The sequence below is a fragment of the Neofelis nebulosa genome, chromosome 9, assembly GCF_028018385.1.
Source record: "Neofelis nebulosa isolate mNeoNeb1 chromosome 9, mNeoNeb1.pri, whole genome shotgun sequence".
NCBI classification, from domain to species: domain Eukaryota; kingdom Metazoa; phylum Chordata; class Mammalia; order Carnivora; family Felidae; genus Neofelis; species Neofelis nebulosa.
In genome coordinates this window covers 77,149,948-77,162,749 of record NC_080790.1, presented here as the reverse complement: position 1 = coordinate 77,162,749, position 12,802 = coordinate 77,149,948, and the positions used below count along the sequence as shown (strand labels likewise).

General features: G+C 36.6%; 1 protein-coding gene across 1 annotated transcript in view; it reads right to left on the bottom strand.

The window, feature by feature from the left end:
• Positions 1 to 12,802, bottom strand: part of LRPPRC (leucine rich pentatricopeptide repeat containing) — a 110,061-nt gene that overhangs the window by 17,846 nt on the left and 79,413 nt on the right. The window contains exons 28-30 of the mRNA XM_058684262.1: positions 6,867 to 7,009; positions 6,623 to 6,731; positions 3,418 to 3,544 (exon numbers count right to left, since the gene is read on the bottom strand). Of these exons, the coding sequence (XP_058540245.1) occupies positions 3,418 to 3,544; positions 6,623 to 6,731; positions 6,867 to 7,009 (379 nt within the window). The remainder of the gene's footprint in view (positions 1 to 3,417; positions 3,545 to 6,622; positions 6,732 to 6,866; positions 7,010 to 12,802) is intronic.

Sequence of the window (12,802 nt, the reverse complement as noted above, 5' to 3'; positions counted from 1 at the left end):
TTAGGTGCACCCAGCTGCATGTGGAAGGCAGCTACAAAATCCTCCTGGAAGGATAACACAGCTAAGATAAAAGTGCCTTCAGAGTACAGAAAGGCTTCATGGAGATCCAGAGAAGGAGGAAAAATCAACATACATTTTACACGTTGTGCACATAAGGGGAAACAGGAGGGCTGTGATTGCAGGCATCTTCTACCATCTTCTAGATCAGCAGCTTTCACAACTTGTTTGATCAAGATCCCCATCACACAGGGTAAGGAACGTTTCACACAACCTACTAGTGTACATTTTACTACATAAAACTCACAAAACCGTCTTTATCACATGGAGTGCTTCGATATTTTCTATTCTATTTCATTTACACAAAATGTTGGTCCTGTCTCACTAAAGAGATTCCATGACCCTTACTGGTTACAACTGCAGTTTGAAAAACCACTTCAATGAAAGATGTGCACACTGCATGAGCACTCTAGCGGGGAGGCAAGAGGCTGTTTAGTCCTCTATTTTTAAATCTTATCCTCTGAAAAGTATCTATTTTTTAAAGTTTATTTATTTATTTTGAGAGAGAGTGAGTGCATGCAAGTGAGGGAGGGGCAGAAAGAGAGAGGGAGAGAATCTCAAGCAGGCTCTGCGCTGTCAGCACAGAGCCTGACATGGGGCTTGATCTCAATGAACCATGAGATCATAACTTGAGCCAAGATCAAGAGTCAGATGCCCAACAACTGAGTTACCCAGATGCCCCTCTATTTTTTGAGTATGTTTTATAATATACTTAACATGTGCTACATTAGTACAATTCATTACTAATGGATATGATCAAAATGTTTATGACATGTGATTATTGAATCACTTGGGGTGTTTAGTAATTCTGGGCCCCAAACCATTGCTGGGTGGATGGACTGAGTCAGATGGACTGAATCAGAACTTTTGGAGTGGGCTGTGGGGAATCTTCATGCTACCAGAATGTGAGGCTTGCAGTTCTAGAACAAACCCAATTAAAATGAGAAAAAATTACAATCTGTGCTTTGGGGAATTTCAGAGATCTCTGTGACCAACCCCAGAATTAAAAGTTAAAAAAAATAAGTTTGGGGCGCCTAGCTGGCTCAGTCAATTAAGTGTCTGACTTCGGCTCAGGCAGGTCATGATCTCACGGTTCATGGGCTCGAGCCCCACATTGGGCTCTATGCTGATAGCTCAGAGCCTAGAGCCTGCTGTGGAATCTGTGTCTCCCTCTCTCTCTCAGCCCTTCCCCTGCTCATGCTGTCTCTTTCTCTCTCTCTTTCTCAAAAATAAATATGTTTTCTTTTTAAAGTTAAAAAAAAAAAAACCAAACTTTTCTTCTTTGCTTCTATCCCTTCACTTAATCACACCCAGTTCACAACACAAAATGCTCTTCTCTTTACACTGCCTTCCTTTCCTCCTAAATCACTATTGCTTCAGAATGCCTTTGATTACTATGGGCAGTGTTAGGATAGAGAGTTTAGGTAATAATTTTCTGAGAAAAGTAATTTTAGGAAAATACCACATCCCCTTGATGACTTCAATGATTACAGATGGCAATAGGCTGTTCAATGTAAAATTTTCCAAGTCACTAATGGAGCATGTCTCGAGTATTCTAGAGATACGTAATTTAATTAGCAACTGAGTAAAAACACAAATGGGATACAGAATACATTAAAAACCTGAACTTTCAAAAAGTCTTAGTGTGACTATCCTTGATATAGGACATACAAATGATGGTTGAAGACCACAGATATATATGGTGTGCATAAGTATATATTATACTTGTATATATACATCTATATATACTATACGTATACACACTGTACATGGGTGTGTTATGTATTTCCAGACAAGTACAGTCAGATACATTTTTCAAAATGTAATGAAATACAAACAGTAAATATGACCCTATGGTGCATAACTTTTTTTTTTTTTTAATTTTTTTTTTTTTAACGTTTATTTATTTTTGAGACAGGGAGAGACAGAGCATGAACTGGGGAGGGTCAGAGAGGGGGAGACACAGAATCTGAAACAGGCTCCAGGCTCTGAGCTGTCAGCACAGAGCCCGACGCGGGGCTCGAACTCATGGACAGCGAGATCATGACCTGAGCCGAAGTCAGATGCTTAACCGACTGAGCCACCCAGGGGCCCCTATGGTGCATAACTTTAACGTAACACTAGCATTAACACCAAATTTTCCAGCAAACTGCAAGAATGCCAAGCATCCACTTTCTACTCAGGATTCTAATATTCCAAAAGTACTGTGACTTAAAAATTCTGAAGGCCAACGTTGAGCCAAGAGAGATTATTTAAGAACTTGTAATACGTTAGGAAAAGGCTGACCTTTGCCACTGAAAATAAGGTTTTTGACTCATCACCAGGACAGCTCTATATTCCCGGGCAGGAGACTGTGATCTATTCCTTTCTAGGCCCTTTCTGGTTACTAACTCAACTTTTCACATTAACTTCTTGGGGATAAGACAACAGAGTCCATTACCTGACACACCAGGTAAGAAAACTTCACTCTTGTTCTGAATAATGAAGTATTTTACTCTGAGGAACTAGCCAGAGAAACAAAACCCCTACCATGACCACCACACAGATATATTTTTTTTTTTTTTTGTAAAAAGTCCAAAATCAAACAAAAAACGCAACAGAAGGGCAAAGAGAAAGGCATTTAAAATGTGCTGAGGGGCGCCTGGGTGGCTCAGTTGGTTAAGCCCCTGACTTGATTTCGGCTCAGGTCATGATCTCGTGGTTTGTGAGACAGAGCCCTGCATCGGGCTCTGTGCCGACAGAGATTCTCTCTCTCCCTCCCACCCCCCAAATAAACATTTTTTTAAAAATAAGTAAAATCAGTCATTCAATAAAATGTGTTGAGCACCTATATTTTCTCTACTTCACTCTATGTTCTTCAACACCTAGAAGAGATCTTTAATGTAAGTCTTGTTATCATCTCCTCATCACATAAAAGAAAAAATGAGGCTCACAGATGGGAGGCAATTTCCCCAATAGAAATTTCAAGTAAGATTCGAACCCTTGCCTAAGTTCAAAGCCTTTGGGTGTTTTCATTATATTAGGGTCCTCCCACCAAAAAAGGTTCACAGATCTAGCTGCTGAACAAGAAACAGAGTATGATGAAGAAAAAGCAATTACTTTTCTGTATATGGACATCATAAATGAGTGGCAAAGTTATATTAGGCAAATAAAATGTACTGCACTGTGCAGGGCCAGTAAAGGTTTTTTTTTTTTGTAGGTTAAAAAGAAACCCATAAAATTAGAAAACCATTTCATAGGATTTTTGTGTGTAGTTGAGGATAATTAAGCAGCTGCTACCAGTACAAATCATTAGAAAAATTCTAATGAGAGCTGATAGTTTTTTTAAGTGACAGGTTTAATAAAGAGACTAATACTTACACATCTTTCACTTGCATTGCTTGTAAGAAGCTATCCTTCTCCAAAAGTAATTTTATCAGACTGCCATAAGTTTCATTGTTCAGCACAATGTTTTGCTTGTGTGCTTTCAGGAAAATACTATATGCATCTATGAAGGAAAAAAACATAAAATGAGGTGACATTACTCTGAAATGGCAAAAAAGGAGGGAAGAAACCCTAGAACACGGCCCCCAAACCACATTATTTCTCCTTGTTTCAATACTCATCCACCATACCACTCTCCACACACACACTGACCTAAACAGCAGATGCCGTCACCCTTCTCATCTTTGTAAACACAAAGTCACAGCTTTGGAAACTCTACTTAAGCCACATGGAAGGTACCTGAAAGGACTTCCTTTTAAAATGACTTTTCATACTAGTTTTCTGAAGTCAATAAATTATTCTCATGGCAATAAAAATGAAAAAGAGCTCTTCTGAATTTGTTTGTCAAAAGATGATACCAGTTTCAAAATAAGCTGCAAAATGTGTGTTAAGGTCCAAATAAACCACAGTTATAATTTAGATTGAGGGGAGCAAAAGATGCATTTTAAAGCACTCTTTAATCTATAAGTGGGTGGTTACAATGGTTAACATTTCAACACAATAGCATTAAAATGAATATAGCCTATAATTCTAAAATTAGGAGATCAAATTATTTGGCTACGACAGGACTTATACAAAAACATACAATTTTCAAATATACAGGTATCTAACAAGTAAACTAAGCAACATTTGTTTGACTGATTAACAGTTTTATTTCACTTGTTCACAATAACTGTCAGTGAATGAAAAGATGTTACCAAAAGAGAAGTAACTACACTTTTCAGTCACTTACTTTTCTGAAATAAAATTGCCTGGCTATAAACATCCAACTGAAACTATAATCCACTCTCCGGTGTGTATAAACAAACCACAAAAGAGAGGGCATAAGTGAACTACACGTACGAACTTCTATAGGTATAAAGCTCAATGTAAGGAAATGCAGTACATACAATTAGGAGGGAACACGATATTGATGCTCAAAAAAACATTCAGAGCTACTTTAGAGGTTTCTGAACAAGCAGACATTACACTTGTATTTCTAAGTTAGGGGAGTTTGTATGAGCCCTTCAATTTAAACTGAGGTGACATTGTGAAAAACCCTCTTTCAAGGTAAACTCAGAGAAAACAAGAGAGAAAAGGTATGACATTAATATCTGCATCTTAACCAAGGAGAACAGATAAAATCTGTCATTCTGTACACAGTGCTCCCTTTTAAGGGAGCTAAGAGGTTAAATGCAGTGCAATTTTTGTTTACTCCCCAACAAGCATGGTTTCCTGAATGGAAATATAAAATAAGTATAATTCAAATATTAAAGACTGACAAAACAATCTAGAAAATCTTACTGTTTTCTAAAACTATAGGCATTGTAAGAAATCGGTATGTCTGTTTATTATTCTCTACTAGTTGAAGGAAGGAAGGATGGAAGGAGGGAAGGAAGGAGGGAAAAGAAGGAAGGGGCTATCATTGTAAAGTGCCACACTCATTCACCACAGGTTTCTGGTGTAAAAGTTGGTAAGGAGGCTAAACTACCAGAAATTCGATAAAGTGCTATTATGCAAAGCATTCAAATTCCAAAGTATTGATATTTTGCTAAGCACTCAAATCCTGAGATTTGTGAATAAAAACTCTGAAGAATTAACAGGATAAAACAAGTACAATAAATGTAAGTTGCATACTAAAACCAGAATTGGGGTATATCTCCACGTTTATAATAAACACTACATTATATTTATCTAGCTAACTAGTTAAGGTTTTCATTTAAAAACAATTTTTTTAATTAAAAAAATGTTTATTTAATTTCTGAGAGAGACAGAGCGTGAGTGGGGGAGGGGCAGAGAGAGTGAGGGAGACACAGAATCTGAAGCAGGCTCCAGGCTCTGAGCTGTCAGCACAGAGCCTGATGCGGGGCTCAAACCCACCAACCACGAGATCATGACCTGAGCTGAAGTCAGATGCTTTAACTGACTGAGCCACCCAGGTGCCCCCCAAAACAACAATTTTTAAAAAGGTAATATATGAAGGAGCTCTAGAGTCTTCACAAAGTAACTACATACTAATTTCATATTTGTTTCAGTCAAATAAAAACTCCACTGGAATATTTAAATAGTACTGATGATCATAATTAATTTTATATTTAGGTTTACCATATATAAGGTAAGGACTCAAGGATGTATAGGGTGAGTATGCAGCAAAGGAAAATGATACAAAGGATAAAGTTACTCTTCGTGACCCTGTACACTTTACGTCAGTGTCACGAAATTTCCAGTTAAGAAATAAGAGGAAATTATAAATTTCTAAATTGATTCCTTTCTATTGAACACAGCTCATAATGATCAATACTAAAATGAATAAAAATCTACATAACAGTTTAAGTATCATAAAGCATACTTGAAAATCCACACAAAACTCAAAGAATTAAAGAGCATGCTAGCATGCTATGGAGAAAAATTAACAACAAAAAAAGGGAAACAACAGTAATGTATGATTCTGAAAGAGTACAATGAAGTCTAAATGGAAATATCTACAATGTAATAGGCAAGCTGCTACCAGAGTGTTCAAGATGGTCATAAAATTTTTAAAGTAGTCATGAAGGTGGTAGGCACGTCACGTCGGAAGTTTACTGCTAGAAAACAGGAAGATGAGCAAGACACAGGGTTCACGTCCAGCCTCTAACCTTGAAATGGTGCTTGATCACTTTGGCTTAGATATTTTAAAACAAGTTATAGATATCTTGATTTTTTTTTCATCTCTCAGTACTTCATTATAGATCTCAACATTTAAGGATACTGTCCTATAAGTCGTAAATTCCACTATCAAACCTAATAAAAATGAGATGGGGCACCTGGCTAGCTCAGTCAGAAGAGCATGCGACTCTTGATCTCAGGGTCATGAGTTCAAGCCCCACACTAGACGTAAAGATTACTAAAAAAATAAACATAAAAACAAAATGAGATAATTCCTTATTATTATCTACTACTCAGTTTATATTTAAGTTTTCCCAACTGCCCCAAAATATCTTTGTTAATTTAAAAAATGAAAGAAAGTAATTTATACAAGTTCCATCTCTGTCCTAGAGCACTTCTAATTTGTTAAATGGACTTGGATCTCATGCTACTATTAGACCCCTGTGTACAGGTTTACCTTTGCTTTTCTTTCGTTGGCAGGCATTCAACAGATCTTTCTGGATATTTGTTTCTTCACGTGAAGGTGGTGATGAACTCAGGGAATGCTTTTCATCTTCATACCACAACTTAAAAACAAAATTCTTCAGTTAAACAAAAACTGGTATACACAGTGATTTTTTTAGTACAAAACCGGGCTCACCTATGCCCTAACGTTATACTGACAACAAAATCTGTTATGCTTACAGTTAAAAACAAATTACCTCAGGTACATCAAATGGAACCTCCTGATTATTGTTTCTAAGGATTTCTGCTAATAATCTTAAGGTCTTTGCACGAGGAATAATATTTTCTTCTTGCATTTTATTCCAGACAGCATCAGCTCTTTGCCAGTCACCATTTATTTCTGTAAAATTTGATTAGGCAGAAATTAATGAGCATACGAAGTAGAATTCATAAAAATGTTTAGAATTTCCTCCTATTTGATGTTGAATTGTAAGCATTACCCCCAAATTACTGCTACCAGGGAAAGGAACAGGATGATTGTGGACCAAAGATGAGAAGACTTCTTTATGTATACCTCTTGAATTTTCAAATTCAAATAGAAATCCCTTACCTATTAAAAAATAACAACAAACCTCCTACCCTTTACTACATACTCTGAAAACCTTTTTAAAGTAACTGAGAAGTTGCCCATTTCTGAAATCAAAATCAGAAATAGCTAACAATTCAACTATGTCCGTGAAACTCTGGAAAGATGATGGTCTGAAGGTCTAAAGGGAGTGAATACGCGCAGATGTATGATTTTCTTCAAAGGGGACAAATCAACAAATGCTTTTCACTTAGTCGAATAGGGAGAATTCTGTCTCTTCTGCTGACTTGAAGAATGTCTGTGACGTTGTGTGACAGATTTCTCATCCCAACAAATAATGCCACCAGAGTATAAGTATTATAGGGCAAGGGAAGTTTACTGGAAGGAAATAGGCAGATTCCTTCATACTGAATATGTGGTATTCCTTTTATGTTCCTTTTATGTGGTAACCTCGTCTTCACAAATAGCAAAAATTTAATAATCAAGATGTTTTTTAAAACCTTCTAATGGGTTTTAAAAAGAGAAAAGGTCAAAGTCATTTAATATAATAAACTTTTACTTGTGAAAAACTAGACCAAAATATGAAAAATATCATGACACTAATTAAGTTCAATATAACTATTAAGCACAAAGAAATACTCCTTTAAAAGTGTTTTTTAAATTTTCAAATATGAATAAAGAGTATCTTCATTGTGTACCATCAGCTCTAGGAAAGGGGTTATTTCAGAGCACAAAATGTTCCAGAAAACATAAATAAATGTTTCTCAGGAATTCCAAAATATTAAAACAAATGGGATTTTCCTAGATTCTCCCTGACCCCTCCAACTGAAAAGCTAAGTTTTTTGATAACTAATGACTCCTAAAAGTAAACAACTCAAAGAAGAAAAACAAAACACATTCATGCTCCATCAGAAACCTAAGTAAAAGGGTAGTAAGTAGGAAAATTTCACCAGGTCATACACAAATTGCAGTGATTTTGTACATACTTTGATAATAAAATCATTTGTATATAAAACGCTTACATTTACAACCTATTTTCAAAACAAGATTCACATAAGCTAATTATGCTTATCCTTCATTAGAATGTTCTTATGTAACGTAAAATTCAGCAGCAACTTTTCAATTATGTGAATATATAAAACTAATTGAACTAAACACATTAAAAGCAAAACGCGAAGCTCCAGTATCTTTAATCCTGTAGAAAAGGTGGAACACTTCTGTTCCCTGCCAGAGTACTATGGACTATACAAGACACAGGAAAGGTTTCCAAGAACTGGAAACAGCACTGCTAAGGTGCTTTCTAAAGAGATTCATTTTGACACTAACGTAAGTATTCCAAACACTGAAGAGAAGATGGGTGGAGGATGTACAAGTCTGTGCCTTCAACTGTAAGAATTAGAGGAAGACAATTTTCTTCTAAAAGAGGCACATGTATATGGAAGCTTCCAGTTTGGGGGTACAAGATATTACAGAGATGTACCTTTAATTAACTAGCAACTTATACAAGAGAATATTTCAAAATACATGAAAATTAGATAGTGTTTATACCATGAAACAACTCATTTATATTTACACACACACACACACACACACACACACAACACAGACACTTTTTTTTTGTTTAAAGGGAAAAAACTTCTTGGAAATATGCCTGGATCACAAAATACATAACAAACCTTTGAGGCAAACTAGTCAGCGTGCCAACATTGGCACCTGTGTACAAAAACTCACAAAGGCACAGAAAGGCCATGCCTTTCTTGTACAATATCCCTCTGGGGCTTAAAATGCCTTCTACCAAGACAACAACAATCCTACTCGTTGCCTGGGCTGTGGCCAGGGAATGGACACTCTGCCTCTATAATCCCATCACCACCCTCCTGGCACTCTTGGTTCCCCCTCTTTAAAGAATGAGAGGACTGACCACTACACAATCTCTGAGGATTGTTAAGCTATACAACCAACAATTCTGGACACCACTAGTGATTTTACCAGAATACACACTGTTGTGGGATTGTAATTTATGGCAATAGGACCAGTGTGTAACAAGTTGTCACTGTATGCGTAGCCGCTATGGTAATGAACTAAGAAATGAAAATGTCTAGTTTGGGGTTTTGGTTGAAATCGAAAGTTTTTACATATTACTGATCAGAGGGGGTAATTTCCAAATGATGGTTCCACTCTAAAATAACAAATCTAGGGCTCGGACAGGGATCTCGCTATGCAAGCCTGCACAGTCTTGCTTTGCCTGAATACAATCCAAGACTAGCGAGAGGTGTTCTATGACCTGGGAGACAAGGTAAAGGAGTTCCCACTGGTCAAAGATGGAACAATGTGAGCACCTAGAAAACAACGATCGCAATAAACTGAAACACAAATAAATTTTTAAAATATGAACTCACGAATTGAAAAAAAAAAATCAATGTTCAACTTTGGAGATTCCAAGGACACCAGCACTTAAATATGGTAATTAAAGAGAGAAAAGGCACTGATCTTTCCCTGTGAATTTATTTCACATTAAGTAAAAAAGGAAGCCACAGACCATAACGTAGAGTATGAAACATGTAGACAATAAAATAATCAAAATAATAGGTGTATATGTAAAAACTATATGGATACAAATATACAGAAAAAAGGCTGGAAGGCTGGCCAATTGACAAGTTACTTCTGAGGGGTGGACAAAAGGACATTTCCACATTTTGTTCTGTATACTACACTACTGCATTGCTTGACTCTTTAGTAATTTGGAATATACTCATGCCTTATTTGTATAATAAATACACAGTGCGAAAAGAAATGTCAATGGAAGTACTTGAAAAAAAGGGGAAAAAAAGCACATAAATAACTTCAGAGGTAGAATAAATGCTAAAGTGTAAATGTTGGCTTTTTAAAAATCGATTTGTAAGTCATATAGAGAAGGACAGATTCCATATGTTTTCACTCCTATGTGGATCCTGAGAAACTTGACAGAAGACCATGGGGGAGGGGAAGGAAAAAAAAATAGTTAGAGAGGGAGGGAGCCAAAATATAAGAGACTCCTAAAAACTGAGAACAAACTGAGGGTTTATGGGGGGTGGGAGGGAAGGGTGGGTGGGTGATGGGTATTGAGGAGGGCACCTGTTGGGATGAGCACTGGGTATTGTATGGAAACCAATTTGACAATAAATTTCCCATTAAAAAAATAATAAATAAATAAAAATAAAAATCGATTTGTAAACTTTTAAGACAAAATTACAAACAAACATAAAGCAGTCTGCTTTCCAATAATGTATACAAATAATAAGCTCTCTGTATATATATAAAAAGAAATTGACATGTTTAGAATATAAGAAAATGTTCAATAAGGTAAAAATACTATCTCAAAATAATAGTATATTCATTATGCAGATGAGGGGGCTGCTTCATTCATGTTTGTTACAGGTCTTAGGAACTAATTTTGCAAGACTATCACCATGAAAGGTGATATTAGAAAGTGTATTAGAAAAGATAGAGGGGCACCTGGGTGGCTCAGTTGGTTAAGCGTCCAACTTCGGCTCAGGTCGTGATCTCAGGGTCTGTGAGTTCGAGCCCTGCATCAGGCTCTGTGCTGACAGCTTGTTCAGAGCCTGGAGCCTGCTCCAGATTCTGTCTCCCTTTCTCTCTGGCCCTGCCCTGCTCACACTCTCTCTGTCTCTCTCAAAAATAAATAAACATTAAAAAAAAAAAAATTAAAAAAAAAAAAAAGAAAGAAAAGATAGTTCAAACTAAAATTTGAATTGTGACAGATTCTTTTTAACAGATCACCTATGGACATCATACTGTATACAGTAAGTAGAAAATGAAACACGTTTAGTACAACTAGTATTTAAAGATATGAAAAGTTTCATTTTCTATTTCTTCATCTAGATTACAGTTACATGAATGTTGGCTATCATAAACCACTGAGCCATGTGTATCGTTGTTTTGTGCCTGTTTCTGTAGTATGCTGTAATTCACAACCTGAAGGGTGTGGTGGGTGGGGGATACTCTTAAAACAAAACAAAACCGCTCTTCGACAAATACCCCAAAATAATCAGGCCAATCGCTTTTAACGACTAAAATTACACCATGAGAAAGAATGAATTCATAAAAAGTTCTGGTAGGTCAAACAAATTACTTTCTCAGAAATCCACAATCCAAGATAGGGATTTTTCAAGTATGATAGCACCACATCTCATACATCATTCCATATTATATGTTCCTTTTCAAACAAATTGGGTCCATAGTGCTTTATACATTATTTAACACGTTTAAGTAGTGGTCCAAGTCAGAGGGCAAAAAGGAGAGCACTGGTTTATTCAGCAGAAAGGGAAGGATTAGTTTTTAAAAAAAAAAAAAAAAAAAAAAAAAAAAAAAAAAAAAGGGGCGCCTGGGTGGCGCAGTCGGTTAAGCGTCCGACTTCAGCCAGGTCACGATCTCGCGGTCCGTGAGTTCGAGCCCCGCGTCAGGCTCTGGGCTGATGGCTTGGAGCCTGGAGCCTGTTTCCGATTCTGTGTCTCCCTCTCTCTCTGCCCCTCCCCCGTTCATGCTCTGTCTCTCTCTGTCCCAAAAAAAATAAATTTAAAAAAAAAAAAAAAAAAAAAGAAAGGGAAGGATTAGGATTATCACAACCATATTATCTATTTGTAGCACTACAAAGGTTATGAAGTACACCAACCGGGTTAAAAAGTATACTTCATTATAACGATTCCTCTGGCTTCCAGCCTCACAAGAGGCTACGCTCACGTGACTGTGCTCTTCAGACTGCTGGCTCAAATATAGAGCAAAACACTGGAGGGAGGTGTCCAACAGAGCAAAGAGAGGGTAAAGGAGAAAAAATGGTGATAAACTTCAGAGACTGCTTATCCCTAAAGGAAAGTTGAACTTAGAAATTGTTTTCTTTTCTTTAAAAAACAAAACAAAACAAAACAAAACAAAACAAAACAAAACAAAACAGCAAAGGTCATCTGGACGGGGAAACAGAAGTCTGTGAGGCTGGCTACTTCCACCTTCCCCAGACTAGAACTGTACCTCGTACATTCTTCCAGTTGTTCTTTCACTCTGTATAGCTAGTCTTTAGTCTTGGTCACAGGCCTAACTCTTTCCACAGGGCACTACCTTTTTATCTGCAGGGCCCTCCTCAATGTCTAGCACAGTAAGGGATTAGGGTCTTCTATGGGGATGACTTTAAACGCTGGGACTTGTGTGGAAACATAAATTCAGGGGTTTTTTTTTCTTTTCCAGTTTGCATAAAATTAAAATTTAAGTGTGAAACTGTTCCTCAAAAGGAAGAAAAGGGGGGTGGGGAAGGGAAAGAATTAGCACCTGAATGAATACAGGTTATAATCCACCGACTGAGGGACTAAACTCCTAAAATGTAAGTTTTCTAATTATATATTCAATAACAACCACCTCAGTATTATATGCCAGAATTCATTCAAACCAAAGAACTGAATTTTAAGAATTTTGAGACTTTTAAGAACTACATAGTGAAGTGTGTACTTCAATGCAGCCAACAAGTGAAATGTAAATTTTATGGAAAGTCTTATTTATACCATCAACATAGAAGACAAAGCTTCTAAAGATAATAAATACAAATTCAAAAAGACAAAT